This window comes from Monodon monoceros, unplaced genomic scaffold (genome assembly GCF_005190385.1).
Source record: "Monodon monoceros isolate NGI ecotype Baffin Bay Population unplaced genomic scaffold, NGI_Narwhal_1 Contig5099_ctg1, whole genome shotgun sequence".
NCBI lineage: Eukaryota > Metazoa > Chordata > Mammalia > Artiodactyla > Monodontidae > Monodon > Monodon monoceros.
This window is the reverse complement of record NW_021700946.1, coordinates 1-18,358: the sequence shown is the minus strand read 5'-3', so window position 1 is coordinate 18,358 and position 18,358 is coordinate 1. Positions and strand designations below refer to the sequence as shown.

The window sequence follows — 18,358 nt, the reverse complement described above, 5'->3', positions numbered from 1 at the left end:
AAGTTAAAATGCCACAGAGCTCCCTGTTCTTAACACGACTGGGGTGTTTTTCTTCCATAAATGCTACTTGGGTTGATGCAAATCTTTGGCTAATTTCCCCAAATCTGAAAGAAAAAGTTATGAATTTTTTTTCAGTTATTTCATTGCTTTTGTGAAGAAGTGAATATTTGGAGGTCATTACTCTACCATTTTTACTGACATCACCACAGCCACCTTCTTTGTAATCCTTCTAAGACCCTCTCAAGAGAATGAATAGCTAAATTTCAATCAGAAGTTAGTTAAAACAAAATGTTTTCCCATCCAGATTAATTAAGGACCTGACTGGCCCTAACTTACTTCCCATTTTCCCTAAGGCATTCAACTGTTCACTCAAAGGTGCCAGGGCCCTTGAATGGACTTCCTTTTCCTTGCAGATTCCTCAAAGCCACTCGAGACCAAGACTAAGGCACCTCCAACCATGAAATCCCCCTTCGAAGGTGAGTTTTACTAGGGTTCTGCGGGAGTAGGAAAGGTCTGAAATGGCTTCATAGAAGCCAAGAGAGGAGGCCCAATGCCATTAGATGGGTAATAAGAGGTCGTTGTGTTCTCCAGAAAGAAATTAGTACTAAAGAAATGGAAATAAGAAAGATTTAAGGGTCATGATGAAGTGAAATCATGAATATATATATTCTTCTTCGTGAAAATGTTTGAGGCAAAAGGAAGGAGAGAATTTGAATAATCCCATGGGAAAAGTGAGAAAAGAAAAACTGTGACTTCTGCTTTGCTCCTAGTCTGACTTGCTATAGGACTTTAGGTATATTGTCTCCCCTCTATTGGCCTTCTTCCCATCATAAACAGTGAAAAACTAAGATACCTCACTTTATGGTAATAGTGGTCAGTGACATGGCCAGGAATTGCAGAAAGCTTAGCACAGATACCCACAGAAGGACTTCAGACTTTGCAGCCACCCTCCACCTCACAGCTACTTGCTGGAAGAGAGGCCTCTAACCCTAACACACTTGTTGTCATAGCAACATCCACAGTGAACTCATCCCAGGGCTGGACCACTGAAGTGGATGGCTACGTTGGAAAGACAAGTGCTGGGCCAGGTAAGGGCAATGTTAAGACTTCTAGCCTTCCCTTTTGGCTGTGAACTTTGTAACTGAAATTTTCCACTATATACAATGTTCTATGTCATTCAAATGCCCAGGCCAATCAGCCATCAACCAGTGGGTCTGAAATAACTTGTTTATACGTGGAGTCTCTAGCTTCTCTCAAGTCTTTCTCATGGGCCTAGGGTTTTCTTTGTCTCTCTGGCTAGCTAAGAAATTTAGGAGAAGATGGAAAAGAAAGAAGTGTGAGCTGGCCTGGACTGATCCTTGGAGTTGCTAGATTCATTTTCAACCAGATACCACTTGGTCTTGTTTTACCTCCTAGGAAATGGTCTGCCTATCTTTGCCATAATTCTCATCATCTCCTTCTGCTGTATTGTGGTCACCACCATGACTTATATCATGGTCTGCCGGAAGACATCCCAACAGGGTGAGTGATAAGTATGATTGGGTGGCTCTTGCTCATTTATTCATTCATTCAGCAGTATAGTTGAGCATAAACTCAGTATCAAGCACTATGTTAGGCACTTCAAAGGGATCCTAGCCTAGTTTGAAAGTCAGGGTAGGGGGTCCATGGAGACAGACCTGCAAGGCAACAATGAGAATACAACTTATGAAAGTTAATTCACAAATCTTTGGTACCCAACCGAGTACAGTATCTATGTAATGAGTTTTCTAATGAGGATGCAAGAGAAGGAGAAGTCACAGTCCTTGACCTCAAGTTGCTTACAGTTTGATTAATGGAATCAAGGTAGAAGCGTGGAGTTTATCAATAACAATACATAGCTATAAAGGCTATGGACTCAAAGCCTGGAGAAGACAATCAGTGCTAAAGGTATCCAGAGGACAGAGGAGTCAGTTAGGGCTAGAGTAATTAGCAAGGGATTTCAGAAGGAGGTGGGGCTTAGACCATTCCTTGAAGGATGAAAACCATTTGAAAGGGAGCAATAGTCTAGGAAGGAGAAACTACAAGAGTAAATGGGTAAAATGGTGAAATATGAATGCGAGTGGGATCATCAATAAAGAAAATTCATGTAGCCAAGCAATAGAGAAATACAGGGGAAAAGGAAAGCTTATTCCTGATTATAGAAGGTCTTGAATGACAGGTTAAGGAATTTGGACTTTCTTCTCTAAGGCTTGCATTAAAAATTACTAAAAAATATTTAAGCCGAGGAGTGACATGATTACAGTGTAGTTGTCAGGGTCATTTAACATCTATTTGCCAGCAGAGGAGGAAAAAGAATCTGAATGTTGATTTATAAGTAAAACCTAACTGCACTTCAGTTCCTGTTGCACTAGCTATTTTAACTAGCATTTGTGTGTCTCTTCGTTTGTAGTAGCTCTTACTCCCAAATAGTCTGGTTTCTACCATGGGTCTCTCCAACCAAAAAGGAGAAGGGAGCCTTGAGTGTTTCCTTATCCTGGGTCTCAAGTGTAAGCTCTGGTCTTGGCCAACTGCCATGGCTACGACCCATGAGGCTAAACTTGGATGTGGAGATATCTCAAGTGGTCACAAATCCCAGGAGTACTAAAAGGAAAACTTTCATTATAGTCTCAATGAGACTGGATATAAACTGTAATCATATGATTATTTTCCTTTCAAAACCAGTCCAGGGCTCCTCATGACTCAGGGGGTAGAGGTCAAAATGTAGCATTCTATTCAAAGCCCTCTATAATGTGGCTCTGGCCTATCTTGTCAATCCCCACCATGCCTTTATACTTATTTTCATTTCCAGACACTGGAGTCAAGCAGGCAAATAGGCCACACACCTCATGCCTTTATAATTTTCCCTTCCTGGATTGCCTTCCCAGAATTCCTGCTTTCTACCTCTCTATAAGGGAGACAGCCTTAGGGCATCAATCCAATTTAACATGTAGTTATTGAGTGCCTACTATGTACCATGCATTAGGCATATAAAAATGAAAAAGACCCTACAATATAGGAGCTGCCAGGCCAACTGGGGAGGTAAGACATGGAAATACAGGGCTCTATCACAAAGCAAAATTGCTGCAGCATGCCGTGTTTGCTTTGTTGTGGTTTAATGTATGCATTCCCTGTTGCATCTCCAAAAGATTACAAGCTCCTAGAGGGCAGTACCAAGAGATATCTATCTTCGTACTAGGCTAGAGCCTTTAAGCCTGCATGGAATGTAGATACTTCTCCTCCACTGACACTAGGGGGCAATGGTGACTTATTCCAAGATCTTTCCTGGGTGCAGGGTGGGGATATGTGAATTTGGGAATGGCTCAAACCAAAGTCCCAGACATCAGACTAATTCAGACCCTTTTACCTGGGCTCTGGATGGCTGCCAAGTTTCTCACAAGGACTCCCTGGGGATCTTTGGCAAGATTCCTGGGTGGAGAGTGGATCCAGTTCCAGTGTCCCTCCCCCCATCATACCAAGCAAATGCTCCAGCCCAATGTCCAGAGTCAGAGTATGTCAAAGATGACAGTGATAAAGTGTGCTTCCTTTTCATTTCCCTGATAAATCTGCATCCCTGTATTTCAACTCACCTTCCCAACAGCTCCTATTTGTTGGAAGGCTGAGACATATTGAGATCCCCCTTTCTGTCTCCCCTTCCCTTACCTTTTGACAAGTACTCATGCTTGGCTCTTACTCACTCCCCATGGAGACTTCTGACCTGATTCTTCCTTTTTTTCTAGAGCATGTCTGTGAAGTGGTCAGGTAAGATAACCTCTCTTCTTTTATCTTCTGACCCATTCCTTGCCCTCGATTTTGTTCGTCACTGGCATAGAGGAAAGGGGGTTTGGCACAGGCCCAATCTTAAGCCCAGAGGCCTTCAGGGTCAGGGCACAACTTTCTTCCCTCTCTGAAGCATCTTCTGTGGTACTGTCCTGGCCCATTGAACACACAAAATAATTCAGGTCCTCTAGCCCTCCATTCCCAGAATCCCTGGGTGGCAAGTGCCTGAGGGTCAGTTGGCAAGAATTGGGGCAGAAAAGTGGGAAACCAGGGTACCAGATTCAAGTTTCTTCTCATGGATGGTGGGCTCTTGGACCACAGGGTGCATGCTGGGGAGGCCAGTGACTCTGGTGAAACCATGAGGGTGGCCATCTTCACAAGTGGCTGCTCCAGTGAAGAGCCAGCTTCCCAGACACTGGACAACGACTACTCTGATGAACCTTGCCTGGGCCAGGAGTACCAGATCATCGCCCAGATCAACGGTGACTATGCTCGCCTGCTGCACACGGTTCCCCCAGATTATGAGCTTCTGGTCACCAAGGGCAAGAGCAGTTGCTAAAAATGTCCTACTGGGCCAAAGTCTGTTGACATAACTGCCTATTCATCCCTGGCATTCTGCATGGCCCCTTTCCCTGCTATCTTTATTCCTGGATAGTCCAAAGTGTCTTCCCTGCCAACACTGGGGTTGCTAAGAGTGAATGGCTTTGCCTAAGAAGTTACCATATGCACCTCAAGCAAGCCTGCTGCTGGATCATGCCTTAGGCCCTTCTAGTATCCCTGCCTGGAGTTTCCATTGCTTCACTCCAAACATCAGAGGGAAGTGCCTATAGCACTAGGACTTGGTCATCATGCATCCAGACACCAGTCAACTTTGGCCTCTTACCACTGAATGACCAGAGGGAGGCTCAGCTCTGGCAGCTCAGGGAACCAGTTAGGTTTAGGATCACTTCCCTTTCTCTAGTGCCAGATAGCTTTTAATTGAGATTGTCATGTAACAGGCCAGGATTCAGTCCTGTACTGTGAGTCTAGTGCTCTGGTATTCTTCTGATGCTCAATGAATATCTAAGCATAACAGCAACTTTGGTCATATTGGTCCTCTCTCAAGGACCTACCAAGAGTGATTAAAGTGAGACTAGTTGAGATGGTTGGGGCCCTGGGAGTATGGATAGCACCTTTGCTTTTTTGTTTTTTCCTTCTTCCCACCCATGCTACCCTTACCTCATTTCAGCAGTGAGCTCACTGGAACACAATGAACATTTGGTAAAACAGTACTCAACTGCCTTCTATTCCCTTTTTAATCATCCTGCCAGCTCCACCTGGGTGACTCTTCCCAGGTCAATTGGAAACCTAAAAAAGCAGACTGTGGGTGCGGAAATAAAGAGATCCCCCTTTCTCCAAAGTATGAATGCATCACCCTCAAGGATTTCCACCTCCTAGAATCCTAAAATCTTTGGAGTAGTTGTACTCTTCATAGATCGTCTTTATCTCTTGGCCCCTTCTTACACTGTGGGGTAGAGGTCAGAGCAGGGAAGTCTCTCTTCTCAAACAGGAATAATCACTAGGAGTGTGAGTGTGTGTGTGTGTGTGTGTTTATCTGTCTGTATATGTGCACACACAATACACCTTTAAATCAGTGTCCTCAGAGAGGAACTGTTCTGGGTCAGTTCAACACTGTTTCCTTTCCCTCAGGTAATGCATGTCAAATCAACTTCTTCACCCTTTATGGAAGCTGACATGTGCCACTTTTGGTTACAATGCAATTCCAAGGTCAGCTCAGGTTTAACCAGCAGCTGCTCCCCTATGAATTGATTACAGAAGTCAAAATCATACATAAAAGTGAACAAAGAGTCCTTCGCTTTACAGGAAGGAATGAAAGTAATGAATCAAGGAGCACATCCATACCTGGGACCCATAAGCCTTTTGTTGTTGCTACATAAATTGTTCCAGAGTAGGAAAAAATGAAAGTAAACTTCTAAACTCTTTCTATGATGCAGGTTGACACTGATACTGCAAGTTTATTAAATGCCACAAGATAAAACAAGATAAAATTACAGACCTAGGAGCATATATTTATTGCAGCAGGAAACTTCTAGAGATCATCTCTGCCTAAAACCTGATAATCTTTTTCATGCAAGACAAGCCAGTGAGAAAGTCCTAAGTATAAGGCTAGCCCAAATCTGCAGGATAGGCTAAACAAAAATGGTATAATAAAACAGGACCTGTCTTAGGCAGGTAGCTGGGTGGAGAAAAGTAGAAGAGTAAAAAGACAAGATCTCCAGAAGAGAGGAAAGATATGAAGTTCCTCTAAGGCAATTTCTCAAATTTTGTTCCATGGAACACTCGATCCAGGAAATGGCCCACAGAAAAACGTTTCCATGATCAGATAAGCATGGGAACTGCTTCATTCTATGGCCCTCTCTTGGAGATTTCCAATGGAACATTACAATATTAAAGTCTCTGAAAAATCCTGCAATAAAGCATCTGTATAACTTTTTGTTACCAAGTAATTCCAAAACTTACTTGCCCTCTGAGTCTACATGTTTGCCCTCCTTCTCTGACTCTTGACCCTATTTCTCAGGAAGAAAAACCCTCCATGTTGGCAATTACCTCACACACCCTATAGCACTGCAGTGACCAAAGTTTAATTGTTTTCTTACAAAATTCCTGGGTAGCATTTGGCCCAAAGGCCCAAAACTAATAGACTAGCGGAAAGTCTATCAACCAATAAACAGTTATTAAGTATTTTCTTTTACCTGAGTACTGTTCTGGGGCTGGAGTAGGGATGGAATGGGGAGACAGCAATTAAGGAAAGAGTATTGTTCTCTAGGAGCTCACAATCTAGTGGGGAATTCAAAAATATCCCCTGTAAAAGTCCACTAACAATTCAAGATGTACCATTTGGCAGTAGGAGATAAAAGGGTACATACAAGCACCCAGGCAAGGAGTGCTTTGAGAATGAAGAAGGAAAGAGTATAGGTTGACTTTCAAAAGTCCTTGGAGAGACTGGACTTTGGCTTGGCCAAGAAGTATGGGAAAGAATTGGATAAGAAGAGAGAAATGAAGAAGGTGTTCCCAGGGGGAGAAAAAGCATGAAGAAAAGGAGAGAGATAGGTAAGGTCAAATTGTGCTTAGAAGCCAAGGTTAAGTGTCCAGAAACTGGGTGTCTAAGCCCTGTGATGATGCTTGTGTGAGAATTCAGATGTCCTTGTTAGGGGAGTCTGGGAGGGGAATGTGAAGGAAGAAAGTAATGAATAAAGGAGTACTGCCATCCCTGGGGCCCATATGCCTTTTCAAGACTATTGTATCCACCTAGGGCTCCCACTGTGTATAAGCAGAGCTGCTTCATTTCCCCACCCCCCAACACCCTCAGGTACAATGCTTTAATTCCCTCAAAGTCACCGAAAATAACTTCTGAGAGCTTAGTTGGTATTTGGTGTGTGTTCTTGCATCCAGCTGTCAGTCTATCAGCTGTATTTCAACTGTCCTGGCCTGGAGCTGCTAGGCATATGCCGCACTTGGGGTATTTGACAAACTGACACTCTACTACACGGAGTGTCTAACTCAGCTTGTCAAATACACGGAGCGTGGCACTGCAGGAGGCTGGGCCAGGGGCTTCAGTGGGGAGGCAAGATCTTCCTGGGAGATATGGCCCTGGAGGGAAAGAAAGAGAAAGGAGTCACACCCTGAGCACCAGGGAAACTGCAGAGGCTATAGGGACTAGCTGAAGCACCAGAATAAGGAAGTGAACAAAATAGGCAATAAAGCTTCTAACCAGAAGAGGCATCCTTAGGGTATGTAAGAAAGGCCCACTTGATACTGCAGGTGAAGCCCCAGTGCTCAGCTGGGGAGGTCCTCAGGCCTGAGTCCTATAGCTATGGCATTTCTAGGGATCCGGAGCTTCAATGAGATTCTCTATGCAGCAGAGAATGTACAATTTGGTCATTGTCCTGCCTCCCTGACCTCAGGAAAGGACCAGGTTCCAGAGTCAATGTCCATGTCCCACCTTCCCAACTCTCTCAGTCTATGTTCTCACAGTGTTATGACTATGGACATAGGCTTTGAGTTTAAGCATGGGCATGAATTCTGGCTCTTCCACTGAGTAGCTGAGAAATCTTGGATAAATCATTTCATCTCTTTGAGCTCTAGTTTTCCACATCCACAAATGGGCGTAAGTATAGTACTTACCTAATAAGTTATTGTGAGAATGACATGAAATAATGTATGTAAAGCCCTTAGGTCAGTATTTGATACATAACAAATGCTCCAAAGGGAAAAAAAAAGGTGGTTGAACTACCACAAGGAAAGCAAGGGCCATTGACCACTGACTTAACAGGGTCAGGACAATGAAACAGGAATTTCTTATGGTCTCAGACTTACCTAACATGATGCACTTAACAAATCAGGACTCAAGAATGGCAGCTATAAAAGGACCTTCATCTAGTTTCACCTACTCATGTTATAAATGAGGAAATGAAGGCTCACACTGAGGATGAGAGTTGCTAAAGATCATACAAGTTGTACACAGTTTGGGGCTGTGCCCTATGTCACCCTATTGTGCCCTCCAGTTTTCCTCACTGGTCCTTTTACCTCCATGCTCTGTATATCTCTCTGGGAAAAGGGAGACACATCAAAAAGGAAGGCAAAATATAGGCAGTGGACTTGGCAGTGAGGTACTGGGATCATTCAACCCACAGCCATCAGAGAAATAAAGAAGCTGCCAGGAGCATGATCAGGCCTGGAACTTCCGAGAGAATTCACTTGGCAATACCCAGATACTGTTGCTAAAAATTCCAGGTAGTCCATGTTAAATTCCTCCCTTTTCCAGATGTGGTAGTTGATCTGTGAGAAAGTAGCTGGCTTATATTATATACTGGCATGAAAAGAGACAAACATTCCGAGGAACATAAAACTACCCTATGAGGCCAGAAAGCCTTATCCCAGCTAAGACAAGGCAGAGGGACTTGTCTTTCAGCAAAAAATCATAGTGCATTGAAAAAAAAAACACTTAACTCTTTCAGGTAAATGTATGTTGGTAAGCAGATGACATGCTCCTCCAACTTGATATCTGAGAGTGACTTCAAACCTAAAGCTCTAAATGATATTTTCCATCCCCTCATTTCCCTCTCTACTTACCCAAGCCATTCCAAGCCACCCAGAAGTGTGGCTTTTTCAGCCAAAGCAACAATCTTGGTCACCAGATATGGCATAGTGGAAAGAATCAGACAAACTTGGATTCTAATGCTGCTTGGGGCACTAATTAGCCAATCATGGCTTTGGGAAAGTTTTCCTTTAGGCTTCAGTTGCCCTTTGAGCTTCAGTTGTCTTCTCTGGAAATGGGGACAAGAAGACTTACCTGGCAAAGTTGTCAGGAAAGTGTTTGGTGAGCTTTCCAGAGCCTCTCATATAGGAGCTCACAGGCACCTTGGCTCAGTCCCTGGAGCTGTGAGTGAAAGCCAATCAAGGAAGCTGATTAATAGAGTTTGAGTTCAGGGTAGTGGGAGAGAGAGAACTGGACTGATGCCTTTCTTCTATCATTATCCTTACTGGCTACCAGCTTCTGTGTGAAGACCTGGATAAACTGAAGATGTCCACAGCCTCCTGAATGCCCTTTCTGACTTCATCAAAAAGGAAGACAGGTATGAGGGGGTTAAAGATTCTTTCTTAGTACATGAAGTTTAAGAGCCTTATAGACCATTTTGCCCCAGTATTAATGGAAAGAGGCAGTGGCTGAGCTGAAACTATATTGGTTTTATTTCCACATTTGATGTTTTAGTCCATGCCTCTCCAACAGAGTGTATATAAGGAAAGCAGGTTCAGCTGAGGAAGGTTGGCCAGGCCCATAGGAAGAAAAGATGGATATCTACGTGGAGTGATACTGAGGGTCTCTGAAAGTTTTCTCTTGGTCTGTTATACTACATAAAATATCATTTGCTCCCTGTCTACCCTGGGAGGGCTAACACACCAAGCAGTAAGACCTGCTCTGCAACTGCCCCAGTTGGGCCCCCTCATACTGGGAGCAGTATGGACTTTTTTTCAGGCATAGTTCAAGCCCCTGCTCAACCCTACCCAGAGATATTTACTCAGCATCACTCTCATGTCCTTTCTCAACAGAGGGCTAAAAACTATCAAAATAAGGGATATAAAAACTAAAAGAGTCTCTAGACACTGTCCATCTAATCCTTCCCCTCCTCTTCTTTTCAGAAGTGGTCAAAAATATGAGTTCTAGAATGGAGAAAGGACTTGTTCAAAGATACACAATGAGTAAATGGCAAAACCAGGACCACTATTCAAATATCCTGATCCTAGTTCCAGAGAACATTCCACTTCCATTTGGCTGTCCCCTAAACAGCCTGTTTGGAGAGGAAATGTCACCCTCCTTTCTCATCATTATAGGCTCCAGGAGAGAAGGGTACCAATGGGACACTTCTTCTCCCCCACCCTTGATCCAGAATTCCTGAGAAGGGTCCAAGGAGAATGGGATGAGCAGATCCAAGCCATATTTGGTAGCCATGGACACTGCCCCAGTCTGGGAATCCAAGCAGAGAGGACAAGTGGATACTATACCTGTTACTGGAGTGGTGCCTTCATCTTGTAGGAGGCATAGGTTCCCTGGTGATGAGTCAACCTGCAGAGACCAGAGGGAACTGGGCTTTATGCTGTGAGCAGGAAGGTCCTATGTTTTGAAGGGCCCTTGGTGTCTTCAAGAGGAAACAGAAATGAGGAAGATAAGGCTGAGGTTAGCCAACGGAAATCTGGGTGCAAAATGACAAAAGAGTGCCGTTGTGAAAGGGTCTCCTACTGAAGCAACAGTCCTCACTGCCATGTCCTCACCCACTGCCAGCTGAACTCCAACAGATACTAACTCCCCAAGCTGCAGAGAGTCTGAGCAGAAAGCCCTGGCTGCCCTAGGCTCGACCTATGGACAGGGAGGTTCCCCCAGATTTACTGAAGGAGTCCTGGAATGTCAAAGCTGAGACATTATCAAATAAAAATCCCCATTGTCAAAACTGAGAAACTGACCCCCTGAGGGATAAAAGGAAATGCCTGATATCAAAAAGAAAATTAGTGGTATATCTAGAATTTGAATCCATTTCTGTCAACTCCAAATCATGCGTTCTCTCACCCTGTCAGAATGCCTCCTAGTCCTGAAACACCCATTTTATCTCCCCTGGCACACAAACATAATTAGCAAGGCCCAGTGAAAAATGAAAAGGAAGGGCCCTTTGTAAAAAAGAAATTAAAAATTCAAGATGGCAACAGTAGAACATTAAGCTAAGTTTGGGGTCTTTCTAAGTGTGAGGCCCTGTGAAAATTTACAGGTCACATGCCTATGAAGCTGGGCCTGCTAGCACAGCTCTGCCCACAGGTCACATTCTGGCATCCAGGGAGCTCACAGACAGAAAAAAGAAAATTCACATCTATGAAAGTATTTATTATGTGTTTTACATGTGTTATCTCATTTAATCAACAACCATCTAGTATGGTATTATCATTATTCCTATTTATAGGTGAGGAAACTGAGACACATGGAAGTAAAGTGGCTTGTCTAAGGACACAAAACTAGGAAAAATGGAGAAGGCAGAATTTGTACTCAGGTCTTTCTGACTTAAAATGTTAGGCTTTTTCTACTCTCCTATGTTGGTTATGAAGAAAGTGGTTGACCTTGAGAAGGAAAAGATAGTGCCAGACACTTAAGTTCAATTGTGACCTTTAGGCTTCATGAGGGACATGACAGTTATGAGAAGAAAGTGAATGACTTCCTAGAGCCTTATGTTTGCAATCCTTGGGCAGTCCCCATTCACAGCCAGGAAGACTTTGGATTCCCATTATGCAGTGCTCTACATCATAAATCCTGATGATATGGCAGACGGGAGAGGCAGTTCTTGCAATGCTTTCAGGGTATACTTACAGGATCACCTTCAATGATTGCAGTGCCCAAGTCTCAGTCCTTAGTCTACATAGAAGAAATAGGACCCTTGACAGTACTCAAGCCTCGGTGAATAATCTATCTAAGCTACATACAGTCATATAAATTCGGGTTCAAGAGAAAAGACCACATCCTGGGAGCCAGGAGTTTGGTGTCCTACTCCCAGATCTGTCAGCTCTGTTCCCTCCCTTAGTCTTAGTTTCCCATTTAACCAACAGAGGCTGAACTAGATGATCTTGGTGGCCTCTCCAACTCAAACATTCCCTGGTTCCTTTATAACCCCTTCCATACCTGCCCCTCTCTCACTATGGTCTTTCCTGTGTATGCAGAGCCTAGAGGCTCTAGGGGACAGCCTGGGATAGGAATTCACTTACACTCACACTACTCTGCAGAAAACTTCCTTCTACCAGAATAATTTATTGGCTTAGTCCTTGAAACCAGTTTCCCCAGATCTGGCTTCTAGAAAGATTCAATTCCTTTTTATTTTGGTTTCTGACTAAAGCTTGTGGTAGAGTCAGGGTTGTCCTGTGGGCACTTTTCTAGGGAGGGACCCTTCCTCCCTACTCATATCCTAGAGATTAAGTTCAGCTACCCACTTGGGTTTTTTTTCTCACTTATCAGTTAAGGTACTCTCCTAGCTTTTTAACGGGGCCCTCTGGAAACAATGCCTTCAATTAAAGTAGTAATTAATGGTGGCCAACTTGAGCTTCATAGTAGATCCATGAAAAAAAAACCATTAGGGTGGGATTGACATATATACACTAATATGTATAAAATAGATACCTAATAAGAACCTGCTTTATAGCACAGGGAACTCTACTTCACTTCGCTGTACAGTAGAAACTAACACAACACTGTAAAACAACTATACCCAAATTAAAAAGCATTAGGAGCCAGGAGGATCTACAAATCATACCTACTATGCAAAAGGTCTGAATTAGAGAAAATGGCATGGGGCTCCTCAGAGCTCCTCTTTACCTCACAAACACAAAGCATGCTTGGAAGGGCCAATTTGCAGCAACAGCACAAACGGGACTTTTCCTTTAGGTCTGTTGTCAAACCAAAAGACATAGAGTTCTTCCATTTTGGATGCTCTTTGGCTTGACCATGCTTATGAGGCGGGATGAGGGAGAAGAGAGTTGGATAGGGGGAGCAGGCAGACAGTGAGGGAGTCCCACACTGTAGATACATGCATTTATTCACTCGGTGCTGGAATGAAAAAAACACTGAATTTTGAGTCTGAGTCCCTGTGTCTTGGATCCTGTGTTATAGCCCCTGGGTTATAGACCAACCTCTGTAACATTAACTATACGACCTTGAAAAATCATGCACAGCCTGTCTGAGCATCAGTCACTACATCATACTGAAGGATTGTCAGGCTAGAGGGGAGACGGATTCAGGCATGCACCCAAGGAAATATATATCTCTACAGTGTGAGACAAGTGATTTGATGAAGGTACAAAGTGAAATCAGAAGAGTGGGTAAGAAAGACATGATTCTTCCAGGGCAGAGGGTGAGGAAGTGGTGGTCATTAGAAAGGTTCAGAGAAAAGTAGGATTTTAGCTAGATTCTAAAAGATGGGGAGATAAAATAATGATGCTCACTGTCTCTAGAAAGCTTTCTCTGACCACCCCTTTCCTGACAAAATTAATGGCTCCTGGCTTTGCCTGCCTCTAGTCTCAAAAACCTCTCCACACTGCATTTATGTGTCTGTCTCTCCAAAAAGACCAAGAACTGCCAAAAATAGGACTGTGTCTGATCCCTACCTTTCTTCACAGGTCCAAGGATGAAATAGTTGCCCCAGAACTGTGAGGTGAATAAGTGAATGCATCAGTGCATAAGCAAATGAAAGAGCCCAAGATCCCCACATTCCTTAGCTTACCTCACCTTCATGAAGGAACTGAGAAGCCCCTCTCAACATTGAGTTCAACTTCGTGCTCACCTACCCCCACTTCCTATAGGAAGCCTGTCAAGAAAATGCCCCAGGGACAACTGCAAAGCTGAGGCCACTTCCTGTGCAAGAAGCCAGTGTCCACACACTCCACCTCATCCCTGGTGATTGCTATGTGTATGATTGCACTGGGGCTTCCTGAAAGGAAATACAAAGGCTGATGCAATGTACAGGGCACCTCCAGGCCAAGATTGAAGAACTTCATGTACTCATGGGCTTGGGGATAGATGTTTCACTGTGAGGTTCCCCACAAACCCAGTGACAATGGCAAGAAATGTGGCAGCAATTAACCTACCAACTATAGCTCAACTTAATTCAACAAGGGTGTGTTGAGCACTTACTGGCTGCAAAGCTCTATGGTTGGCACCAAGGGGAAAAATAAATACACAGCAGAGCAGTATTATACATCTAACAGAAATACAATGTGAGCCACAAATTTTCTAATAGCGACATTAAAAATTTGAAATATAAATAGGTGAAAGTAATTTGATAGTATATTTTATTTAACCCAATGCATCTAATATATTATCTTAACCAGTAAACAATGTAAAAATGTTTTAATGAGGTATTTTACACTCTTTAAAATGTGGTGTGTGTTTTAAATTTACAGTACACCACAATATGGACTACCTATGTTTCCAGTGTTCAATCACCACACATAGCTAGTAGTTACCATGTGGGACAACAAAAGTATAAAATATAGTCCCTGCCCTCAAGGAATTTACAGCCTAGTCCAGGATCCAAATTAATACATAAGCATGTACAAAGAACAAATACTATAGTGGAAGTGAATGTATGGAAAAGAGCAGTGCACCTGAAGTCAGGAGACCCAGACTACAGTCTATTCTCTGCCACTGATTATCTGTGTGACCTTGAGTAAAACCCTCTCCCTCTATGGGCCATATCTACAATGAGGCTGGACTAGATTCATTCACTCAACAAATATATATTGAGAGTTTTCTAAGTATCAAGCATGGTGCGAGGCACTTGGGATACAGAGGAGAGCAAGACACATAAGATGCTTACCTTCTTGGCACTTGCAGTGTGGTGGAAAATAGCTATTGAACAAATAATTACAGGTAAATATGAAAAGAAAGGAGGAATCACAGAAAGCTAGGAGAACACAGGGAACCTAATCCACAAGGCTTGGATAGGTCAAGAAAACCTCTCAAAGGAAGTGACCTTTGAAGTGCGACTGAAGAATAAGAACAAATGACCAGGTGAGCCAAGTGAATAATTGTTGAAAACCCATTCCAAGCAGAAGAAACAGCATGTGTAAAAGCTCTGAGATGGGAAAATATGTGGCATATTCCAAGAAGATAAGGAGGCTGATGTGGTCTGGAATAGAGCAAGCAAAGGAAAGAATAGCGCAAAGCAAAGTGGGAGAGGTAACAGGAGGCCAAACTGAGGAAGCCCTTGTATACTATGTTGAGGGTTTGAAACTTATCCAATGTGACATGAGAAACAAGAGAATGTACAAGTGGTGCAATACACTTCCATCTTCAAGACAAGGAATTCTGGAGTTTAGGCCATGGAACAAAAAGTTAATTCCAACTGGGTGGACTAGAGACTTCACAGAAGAGGCATTTAAAAAGAGCCTTGAAAGATAGTAAGATCAATAGTCAGAGAAGAGCATTCCAGACAAAAAGAAGAACACAAGTAAAAGTGCAGAGGTAGGAAAGAACATAGTGAGCTTGTGTGAATGGAGGGACAACTGATGTAACAGGGTAAATATAAGCTTAAGTATATTTTTGAATATCTATAGATGCACTAGAACAATAGCTACCCCAAAGCCTATCCAACTCACAAAATGTGTTCTGGGAGAAACCAGGCAAAGACCTTGGACCTACCAAGAGAATTTACTAAGTGCCAGGCACTGTCTCAAGCCCTTTGCATGTATTAGTTTAGTAATATCCTCATAACAACCTTATAAGGGAGATACTAAAATTATCCCCATATGACATAATAGGAGCTGAGGTTCAGGGAGGTCATGTCACTTGCCCAAATGCTATGCAACAATTTATGAAAGGTAGGAATTTTGAAGCAATCTACAAAAATATATAATATGACTCTGGTTAAGAAGTAGCAAATTCAAGTCAGTTATCATCTCAGTCTACAAGGGCAGTCTTATTCAGAAAAAACTCAATTAATTTCCAATTTATGACTATTAGAGGGGTTGAGCTGAGCTGACCCTTGCTTAGCTTCTTGGAAAGAAAAAAATAAACTAATTAATGGGAATTCCCTGGTGGTCCAGTGGTTAGGACTCCGCGCTTTCACTGCTGAGGGCGCAGGTTCCATCCCTCATCAGGGAACTAAGATCCTGCACGCCATGCGGTGTGATCCAAAAAAAAAAAAGGTAGATAAGATAAGATAGGAGTTCCAGAGAGTTTAAAGACCTAGAAAAGTAAACTGATTGTGCTCCTCAATTCTTATACCTTACTCCCAATCAGAGTCCTACAGAAACTTCCATCTATGACAGAAATAACAGAAGAAATAACTAGCCAACCACTCATCTATTTTCCACAATGGCCCTCCTAAAGGTAAAAACCCCTAGGCAATAATTGTGGACAGGGAAGGAAGGAAGGAGGAAAAACTTGTGATAGTCCATTGCATATATTTGGAAGGAACAAAACAGCATTTCTTTAAAATATATAGTCTCTAATTCAGACTGGGATGGGTGCCCCTGGTTTCACTGACTTGACACACAGACCATTTTCATCTTCTTAGAGTTTCCTCTGACTAAACAAAGGGCAAGAATGGTGCATTTGTGGGGACAAAAAGAGAATTTAGGCCAAGCCTTTGTGCTTACACCACAGCTAAACATCTTCTAGAACTAGGGTGCTAGAACTTAGTTTAGCACTGATTTAGGAGGTAGTCAATTTTTACATACTTCTCTCTAGGGTTAGTCACCACTGACAGCTTTCCTTAATGCTCCTGTCCCTTATTTGCATATGTTAGCTTCCACAGACTCATCTAAAGAGTGTCAACCATCACAATGTGTATGGCAATAGGTAGTTCAGAATCTCCAATGTATAACCTGAACTTTTCTAACCCCAAAGCAGATGCTATGCTGTAGATGGTCTAATGTCTCTTACTCATAAAGAGTGTTACAGTTTGATTAAGTGGGAAATAAAAATATCAAAGATGTTAAAAGTGGGTGCTTGATTGGTGGCAGGCATTGCAGATTGTCACCCAAGGCCTTGTGCTATAGTGACAAGAGCATTGAGCTTGAAGTTCAAAGACCTGGACTTGAATTTCAGTTTGCCACTTTCCAGCTGTGGAGCCTTGGGTAAATTACTAATATTTCTGACTATCCATTTATCCATCTCAAAACTGAGCTAATAAATAGGTACCTCATGGGATTTCAGGAAAGTTGTATAACTGAGAACTCTCAAGGCCAGACATTACATGGTAAGAAGCAAAAAAAAAAAGCTAAATATTCACAGAAGAAGAGGCACTGCTCCTCTATTCTCAGTTCTAGGCAGAATGAGAGGTGGGAAATGGAAGGAAAAAAAGTTTTGTTGAGTGTTTATTACGTACCACATACTCTCACATCTATTATATCACTTAGTCCTCTCAACAAACCTGTAGAATTAGAATTATTCCCAGTTCACAAAATAAGGACACTGAAGCTCAAAAAAAAGGCAATTCCCCTCAAAGTTACATATTTAGTAAGTGACAGAGTTGATATTTGGATTTTTATTAGCTGTGTACCTAAGAAGACATGAGAGGGGCTACTCAAGGACTCACCATCTCCTTTGGTGTCCTAAAACCATGCAGTCCAGCCACTCCCTAGCCTTGGAGAAAAGGAGGTTCTCCCGCTAGATTACAAGTTCCATGAGGTCAAGAACCATGTTTGTTATATCCAGTTTTCTATAAAGTTGTTAATTTATTTTTCTTGTGTTTGGGACTTCTTTATATATTAGAGAGATTTCCCCCTTTGTATGTAATAAGAATTGCAAATATTTCACTAGTTTATCATTCGTCTTTTGACTTTGCTTCTAGCATTTTATATTTTTGTTTATTGTCTGTGTCTTCTACCAAGCTCCATGAGGGGAGTGATTTTATCTTATTCACAACTATATTCCTAATGCCTTGCTTTTAGTAGGTGTTCAATAAATGTTTGTTAATGAAAAATAATTATTCCTGTTGTACAGGCCTGAAAATGAGGTGACATGTAAATATTGAAAGCTTTGACCATCCCTTGACCCTGGTGCCTAATGACCTAGGGCCCAGAATTAATCGAGATTGGAGATTCATTAAAGAAAGCCCTAGACACAGTGGCAGAAGACTGAGTTCCAGGCCCAGCTATGCCATGGCTTGTAGTATGAACTTGGGAAATTTCCTTCTTTGCTCTTCTTTATAAATGTGGTAGACTATATGGTCTTTAAGAATCCCCTTCTCCCATTTAAGAATTTTTCAAATGGTCTGGGTGATAGAGATACCAAAGATAAAGCAACTGACTAGAACCCTACCCTCCCAGAACTCATGCTCTAATGAGAAAAAAGCACTCACCAAACAATCCCACAGTAAAAATACAAGGTTATGTAAGATAAATATAGGGTGTTATGAGAGAAAATAATAGTAAATCTAATCTTGTATAAGAGTTTAGGTAAGTCTTTCTTCCAAACGGCCTAAAACTGACACCTGAATGATGATCCAGACTAAGTAAAGTTTTCTGGGCC

At 42.4% G+C, this 18,358-nt stretch overlaps 1 protein-coding gene across 2 annotated transcripts; it reads left to right on the top strand.

Annotated features, from left to right (window-relative positions):
* Window positions 1-342: 342 nt before the first annotated feature.
* LOC114889991 (V-set and immunoglobulin domain-containing protein 4-like) lies at window positions 343-14,140 on the top strand. Of its 2 annotated transcripts, XR_003792192.1 has the most exons (7): window positions 343-476; window positions 1,011-1,088; window positions 1,417-1,521; window positions 3,756-3,777; window positions 4,117-4,277; window positions 9,350-9,431; window positions 13,501-14,140. XR_003792192.1 is itself a non-coding variant. In XM_029213483.1 (5 exons), exons 1-5 carry the CDS (start codon window positions 392-394, stop codon window positions 4,352-4,354), a joined length of 528 nt encoding a protein of 175 aa, XP_029069316.1. In that variant the 5' UTR covers window positions 343-391; the 3' UTR covers window positions 4,355-4,867. The 2 variants fall into 2 exon arrangements, 1 of the variants encoding a protein (XP_029069316.1); XM_029213483.1 differs by lacking the exons at window positions 9,350-9,431; window positions 13,501-14,140 and having other exon boundaries at window positions 4,117-4,867.
* The last annotated feature ends 4,218 nt before the right edge of the window (window positions 14,141-18,358 follow it).

What these genes read in the sequence shown, in the direction of transcription:
- LOC114889991 (XM_029213483.1), top strand. Translation starts at nt 392, where the DNA reads ATGGACTTCCTTTTCCTTGCAGATTCCTCAAAGCCACTCGAGACCAAG. An exon ending in AAAGACAAGTGCTGGGCCAG is followed by an intron (nt 1,089 to 1,416) that starts GTAAGGGCAATG and finishes TTTACCTCCTAG; the next exon opens with GAAATGGTCTGCCTATCTTT. An exon ending in CATGTCTGTGAAGTGGTCAG is followed by an intron (nt 3,778 to 4,116) that starts GTAAGATAACCT and finishes CTTGGACCACAG; the next exon opens with GGTGCATGCTGGGGAGGCCA.